This window comes from Quercus lobata, chromosome 9 (assembly GCF_001633185.2).
Source record: "Quercus lobata isolate SW786 chromosome 9, ValleyOak3.0 Primary Assembly, whole genome shotgun sequence".
Taxonomy (NCBI): domain Eukaryota; kingdom Viridiplantae; phylum Streptophyta; class Magnoliopsida; order Fagales; family Fagaceae; genus Quercus; species Quercus lobata.
The window spans coordinates 5,702,661-5,710,676 of NC_044912.1; the positions used below are offsets into that span (position 1 = coordinate 5,702,661).

Genomic DNA, 8,016 nt, shown 5'->3' on the forward strand with positions numbered 1-8,016 from the left:
GAATCAAGTAACCTTAATTGGATATTTTAAAATAAAGGAATGAAAATGAATGGAATGTAAAAGTAATCTTGGGAGGGAATGAAATGGAATCATTTTATGATAATATTACTATTAGACTCCTATTTTAAAATAAAGGGTTGAATATATAGGGGTATTTTTGAAGTTTTAGTAAAAAAATTATTAAATCTAATTTCATTCCCTCTCATTCCTTCCAATTTCGGGGGGAATGAAAATTTGAAATTTTAAGGAAATAGAAAGGAATGAGTGTTCTCTCCTATCCATTCCATTCCCTCCTACTTAAACTTCCAAATAAGGGAATGAGTTTTCCTTTCCCTCCATTAAAACTCCCAAACAAGAAAATGGAAGAATATTCTAAAATTATTTTTTTAATTTTTTTCCATTCTATTCTATTCCCTCCTAAACGAGACTGTAATGTGCTAAAAGATTGATACCTTGAAACTAGGGATGTCAATTCGGGTTAGCGTGTCGGGTTCGTGTCGTGTCGAGGTAGGGGTATTCTACTAAATGGCTCAACCCTAACCCGACCCATTTAATAATCGTGTCATGATCCTTCAACCCTAACCCGACCTGTTAATAAGGCGGGTTGACCTGACCCAACCCATTTGACACGTTTAATAAACGAGTCGTGTTGGGTTGACACGAATGTAACACAACCCATTTCAACCTGCATAATATTAAATATAACATCCATCTAGAAATAATTTTTTTTACATCCCAAAAAACAGTGCATACACTTCAAGTCTTCAACCCACATTCAAAATAATATAGTTTAACAAAAATATAACATTCATTTAGAAATAAGTTCTTTACACTCCAAAAGAAGTGCATACACTTCAACCCAAATTCAAAATAACAAAGTTTAACAAAAATAAAATAACATAGTTCAACAAAAATATAATATTCTTGGAACTCACCAAATGCTAAGTATTAATATTGAAAGAATTTGAGCAAATAGTAGACTAATCCTGACTATGACCACGATTATCATCCATAGATTCTTTGTTGATGCCCAGATTCATAACATCTTTCACAAGCTTATCCAATTTCATTTGTGTAAGTTCTATGCTAAAAAAAAAAAAATAGTAGTACTAAGATCTGTAAAGTTTCAATTTCCAATTATATCCCCTGTAAATGTTTGTAATTACTCACTTTTCTTTTTAAATTTAAAATATATGTTGGATATAAAAGGTATTTGACAAATCTAAAATAAAATAAATATTTATTTGTTATACGAGTTAAACGTGTTATGTTAAGTGGGTCATTTCGAGTTGACACAAATAAATTAGCGTATCAAACGTGTCTATTGCGGGTTACGCGGGTTGACCCATTTATGACCCGTTTCTTATCGTGTCGCTTTCGGGTCGACCCGTTTATGACCCAAACCCATTAAGGCTCAACCATAATCCGAAAAAACCTGTGTCGAGTTCGTGTTGTGTTCGCGGGTTGGGTCGAACATTGACACCCCTACTTGAAACTACTATGTTTGAGGTATTATGTCAATTGTCATTAATGAGGTGATGGGCAAGCATTTATAGTTTATACTGGGTTGTTATTTTTTGCCAAAATTCATGGCCATTTCAGCAGCTTTTGCTAGTTCTCAACGTGTGCTTGGTTTGCACGTTACGTTATACGTTACCTGTGGGCTCAAGTGTCTTGGAAGCACTCCAAACCCATTTACAATTTTTTCTTTCTAAGCCCAGACACATTTGGAGGAAATCTCTAGTTCCTTCACCCTTCAAACCATATCTCCCTAAATTTCCCAAATGGCTTGCCATGGCTGCTTCAAGCACATGGACAGAAAAAAAAAAAAATAAGGATAATAGTCTTGGATTCAGTTGTGCCAGTTGTTTGTAGTATTAGGCCACTTATTTTTGCTTGGGCCATTTGCATTACTATTAGGCTTATATTGGCTTATTTGTTTATTTGTTTTACTTTTTTTGAGAATTATTTGTTTATTTATTGATATATAATTTTTGTTTTTTATAATTTTTTTAAAATATATTAAATAACTTAATATCATATGTAAACAACTACTATTAAAAAAATAAAATATATTAAAAAAAATCATTTTAAACACCTATACCTATAATTATGGGATGTAATGAATCAAAACACGTGATTTCAAAAGTAACAAATTAAACTTTGAAGTTTTAAAAAATAATAAATTAAATCATGAGATTTCAAAAAATAGCAAACTTAAACATCGGTCCATTGTATATACATTATATTTAAAATGAATCTTCCCCTTGAACTTGTTACTCTTGGAATATGTGATTTAATTTGTTACACTCCTAAATTAATGGATTGATCACTAATTAAAAAAAGTGTAGAGTCAAAATAGGATCCACTCCTAAGAAGTTCCTATATTCTTTCTGGTAAAATTTGAAAGCATTAATCATAAGCAAGATACAAAGTTACCCCATAATTAATTTTTATTTATTTTTAATTATTTTAGAATTCTTTAACCTTTCTCTTTTACCTTGGAAACCTCTTTTAAGTTTTTTTTTAAATACAAAATAGAAATTCTACTATAGTCTAATTTAAGTGTATATGTATGTAAAATTCCCTCATAGAGACTTGAACTATTAATCATAAGCAAGATACAAAGTTATCCCATAATTAATTTTTATTTATTTTTAATTATTTTAGAATTCTTTAACCTTTCTCTTTTACCTTGGAAACCTCTTTTAAGTCTTTTTTTAAATACAAAATAGAAATTCTACTATAGTCTAATTTAAGTGTATATGTGTGTGAAATTCCTTCATAGAGACTTGAACCCCGGCTCTTTGCCCTCCACACTCAACAAGCGCTTATATTTGTGGAGTGACCATCGCGTCAAAGGTGCGCGGTGGTTAAGTTTTAAAACTTAACCCAATTACATTAACAACAAAAAGATTATTGTTAAAATGGGAATCCACCCAAAACTATGATAATTTTTTTTGCACTTTACACCAGCTCTAAGGCGTAGACTACTTAGAATCAAGCCACTGGAAATCTGTGTGATCGACCGTTCAGATCTCCCACAAAATCTCTACCATAGATCATCTCTCTCTCTCTTTCTCTATCTCTCTAAGTTTTCATTGTCGACCTTCATAATAAAGTAATGTCATAGATTAACAATAAATAAATAAATAATCGATTTACATTTAAAAAAGACCTATATATAGATCAATATTAACTTTTATAAAAAATTCCACCGAGTGGATGACTTCTTTTTAGAGAACAAAACTCATTCAGAGATCAAGAAGCATCAACAGAAAGAATTCTAAGACTAAATCCTCAATGCTCATAGGTAATTAAAATAATTTTACTTGCTATAATTCATTCATAATTCAACATATATATAACTTCTATCATCTAAAAGAATTTCAATGTTTACATTCACATCGATTCTTTCTTTTTCTTATTTTTCCTGAATTTCACAGTGACTATTTTGCTCTATGACGCACTTTGAAAAAAGAAAAAACATTTACACAGTTTTCTTGCTTTATCGTGAAGAAGAATACAAGCACAACTTGAAAAGCTTCAAAAACTCGAAGCACTCTGTGAACGTGAACAAACTCTTGCGTCTTTTACTAGGTTTCTTTTCCCTTCTCATGCCTTCTAAGTCTTCTCTGTACATATAATCTACATCATCCCCGGTGTCAATCATGTCATCTGTCCCAAAAAAGCTATCCCCCATGATTTGATAATTCTTCTTCGAAGATATACATGGCTTTGTACTCGTACTATCAGCCTCACAAACACTGTCTCTATATGAAACACCCGAATCCATGAATGAAACAAAACTCAGCTTTTGGTTTCCTTGTAAAGTATAAACTATGAAAGAGTTTTTTATTTTTTGGGTAGGGTTTTATACGAGCACGCATGTGCGTGCTAAGGAAAACGGATAGAGGCTAATACTTGTTCTACTCGGATTTGAGTTTTTGATTTTTAAGTTTAATTATATTTCAAGATAAAGCAAAAAGAAATAATGAAGTTTTGGTTTGCAGACGAAGAAATTGGAATGAAGGATCGAGTCCTAACTTGTGCTAATACGTCATGTGTTAGGAGTTGTTCCTCTATTAGAGATCCTAGAGAAGTGTTCGGAGTTGTTCTTCAATTTATTTTACAAACTACTTTGTGGTGAGTGTATAGCTATTGGTCACTAAAAAAAGTGATGTTAATGTTGCATTTATATGAAAATCAGTAAAATTTTGTCACATTAACATTAGGTAAAAATGTTATAAAATAGTATGTGTCTACTTTTAGAACATAAAAACTGGGTTGAAAATGTGCAAGGCCCAATCCAAATAATCAACTGCTTATCTACAAAGATCGAGCTTTTGAGCCCAATATCATTTTCACTACATGGATTGAACCTTGTGCTCACAATTATTTCGGGCCTTACGAGTTATGACCCATGCTCTTCTCTGACAAAATTATCTGAGCTTTACAAAAAAACCCTTTATTCACACAAAATGGACTACCGGAACCAAAAGCCCACAATGCCGGCTGATACCTTCAGTTTAGTAAAAATTTGGATCAAGCATGGAGAGCACATATCAACCCATTCAAACCTGGCTAATTTCTCAAAGAACTCAACACCCATGCAAATCCAACTCTCCTAATAAGTCTTCAACCTCAATGCATGGATCAAATACATGTGTCTTTCATAGGGTAAAGTGGCATTTTTATTTTTAAGATAGTTTTAATTTATGACGTCCACCCTTAATAATAGTTTTTTTATTATCAGATTAAAAACTTTATTTAACAATATAAGAATTTACTAGTTGAGCTAATTGAAACTCGCAGTAGCGTTTGTGGTTTGAAATGTGTAAATGTGGTTCAACAGTTGACTAATAAATTTAGTGCTGAGCTCATTAAGGTGCCACATATGTGAACTTGGGAGAATAAAAAGAACCACGTGAACTCATTGCAGAGGCATATATAAAGTAGTATTTTAATTAGATCAATTCCCCATTATCAGCCTTTCTATCGAAAAAACAAAAACACTTTCCCATTATATATTCATTTAATGCCTTGAGCTTTGGGTTATCAATAACCTTACATCGTTTCCTTCTTTCGGCAATTTCCGAGGGGACTAAAGTAAACTGCCCCTAAAATAAAGAAACTGCTACACATCATCATGCCATCCTAAGGCTTAAGTATTCTTCTTTCCTTTTTTTTTTTTTTTTTTTGAAGGGCTAATTAAAAAAGGGGAGGTCCCTTTGTTTGAGCAACCAAGACAACAATTAGAACATACTAAAATTTAGTCACTTTTCATAAAAGATACACTATGCATCTATGCCATTACAAAGACCAAAGATGACTTCGATTCCAAATTCTATTCTTAACTCTCGAAAGGGACCTTAATGGGTTATTCTAAAGAACGAAAACAGACATTGTATCCTATTGTGCATGTAATAATTGTAATATGTCCATGCAAAGATTCGAAGTACAGGCTAAATTAGCCACTTCAACAATGCATTATATTACTATTTATTGAGTTTCAGTAGCAAAGGAGGAGACTTGACTGGCCGGACCACAGTCTTGAAGAGAAGAAAGGAAAACTTGTCAATGGAGAAATATACAAATCCACCAGTAGAGTGAGTCACAAAAGATCCAAAACTCTTCCCAACAATGCAGTGCCATGCTGGACCATATATTGCATCAAATTCCTACAACAATATAAACAAATAAATAAAGTGAGACAATTAGGAGGCAACTCCGAGGAATTGTTAACTTTATGACCTGTATATATATATTTTTAATGTGCTTTCCCTATAATTAGCATTGAGTTTTGAACTTTTGGCTTTTCATATAACAGTTAAATTGGAAATTAATGAGGAGGCCAGCTATGTATGTATCCATTTGTTTGTAATCCATATAGTCCATAGAGATGGTTAAATCTCTTGCCTTGTACTCAAAGTTAAATTTGTCCCTCCTCCTCAAACAAAAACATAAAAAAGTCCCTACTTTCTTTTTGCAAGTTGAATACAAGGGGAGGGGCAATTAATTGAATACCAGATCTCAAGAGTTAAGACTTAAGATCGCTACAAATTTGTCTCACTTTGATAATGCTCAATTTCAACCAGACCCAAATCAAATTGAGATTAACTAGGGTCATGAAAGTTGGGGTTTTGAGTGAGATAGAACTGGGATACAAATCCAAATAAACTCAAAAAATAACTAAATAATAAATTAATTTTTAAATTATACTCTTTAATTTTGACATGTTTCAATTTATTTAGTACTTTAAAGTTATATATTGGTTTCTAACACACTTCTTTCGTTCAATCCATACCCTTAAATCCACTAATACATTTGCTCAAAAAAAAAAAAAAAATCCACTAATACAATGTCATTTTAGAAAATGAAAAATACTAGACTAAGAGATTAATTAAAGTTAAAATCTTGAAACAAAAAAATAAAAATAAATGACCCAATTAAAACCCTACTATAATTAAATGTCCTTTAACTTTTGATCTGGGCCAATTAATCAAAACATCCCATAAAATATATATATATATATATATATATATATTTACCAAAACAGCTGCATACAAATTCAACAACTCAAAAAGAACCAAAATGAAAAATTGAAAGCTAAAAACATATATTACCATGTTTATTTAAGAACTTGATTCATAAAACCATGATTCAATATGATACTTTTGATTATTGAGTTCTGAAAATACCTTCTTGAGGCACATGGCTAGGTGAGTAGGACTGGGTTTCTTTGTGTTGGGACTTGAGTCAAGCAGTGATCTGGTGTGTCTAAAAGCAAGCTCTTGCATAGTAGGAGGCATGTCAGCCAATCTCAGCCTTACATTCAAATCAACGGCTACAGCTGCTAGAGCCAGCTTCACCTCACCAGGCCTAGATGGAACTGATGATCTTGTTGGCTTTGGGTGCTGCAATGGTGGCAAAGCTAATGACTTGTGCCCAGTTGGTGGATGTGGGTATAGGCATAGCACTCCTTCTCTTTTGTTCTTTGCTGCCAGTGCCACTCTTCTTGTTGTTCTTGCTTTCTCTGCCTCTGAAGGCCTCTCCATGAGAGAGAGAGAGACTGAGAGAGAGTATGAGAGTGGGTGGCAGAAATGTTTGAAAAAGTTTGAACTTACCTTTGACTGGATACCTGTGTCTATGTGTGTCTATGCTCGTTTTTTTTTTTTTTTGATTCAATGTCTACGCTCGTTTTGAAACGTTGAAAAGAGACATTATAGATCCACAATGAAACAATCAATTTTTCAACCATTTTTACAACTATTTATATTAAATAATGTTGTTCGGTGTGAATAATGAAAAAAAAAAATGTGATGACTTAATATAAAAGTGAAAAGCTCTCAATTATGATTTACTACAAAAAAATAATTGTGAAAATAGATGTAAAATTTGTTGTATACTAGAATAACTCCAATAATAACGTAGAATTTTCTTATTTATATATTTTAAAAAAATTAAAATTAGAGGGTGCTTTGGAAAGAGTAAAATGTTACCTAATACCTTTTTTTATTTTTCATACTATTCTTCAAAATTATTGATATTTGATTCACCATTGATCCCTTTTTCTATGCCAATAATAAATATCAATTATTATGAAAAATCTTGTATTCTTATACATATTATTTTGGAAAACAAGATAAAGATGCCTTACCGTGATTTAGTTATTTTAAGACCATTTTTTTGTCATAGTTTTTACCATAATTGGATGATTTGTATGACCACAATTGATAAATGATCACTTTAAAATATATTTTTCTTTCACTAGTGGTAAATATCAAAATTATGATAATAGTTATAACACAACCTATGTCCACATTTTTCTCAATGTCATGTTGTGTCTTTTTACTCTTTCCTAGCCTTAACTTATTTTATTTTTTTTTTTTAAGAAATGTTATGTCCACAACATTTTTCATAATAAATTCTATGTGACAGGTTGTTATGGGTTATTATTGGTGAGGTAGAAAAGTAATTTCAGTGATAGATTAAAATTAGAACTAATAATAATTA

General features: G+C 31.6%; 1 protein-coding gene across 1 annotated transcript; it reads right to left on the reverse strand.

Moving 5' to 3' along the window:
- Positions 1-5,182: 5,182 nt before the first annotated feature.
- Positions 5,183-7,173, reverse strand: LOC115960968. The gene is made up of 2 exons (XM_031080007.1): positions 6,702-7,173; positions 5,183-5,681 (listed from the first exon to the last, which is right to left on the reverse strand). Exons 1-2 carry the CDS (start codon positions 7,056-7,058, stop codon positions 5,499-5,501), a joined length of 540 nt encoding a protein of 179 aa, XP_030935867.1. The 5' UTR covers positions 7,059-7,173; the 3' UTR covers positions 5,183-5,498.
- Between the last annotated feature and the right edge of the window lie 843 nt (positions 7,174-8,016).

Coding starts and splice junctions, on each gene's coding strand:
- LOC115960968 (XM_031080007.1), bottom strand. CDS start 7,058: ATGGAGAGGCCTTCAGAGGCAGAGAAAGCAAGAACAACAAGAAGAGTG. Junction 5,682..6,701: donor TAGCCATGTGCCTCAAGAAG/GTATTTTCAGAA, acceptor ATATTGTTGTAG/GAATTTGATGCAATATATGG.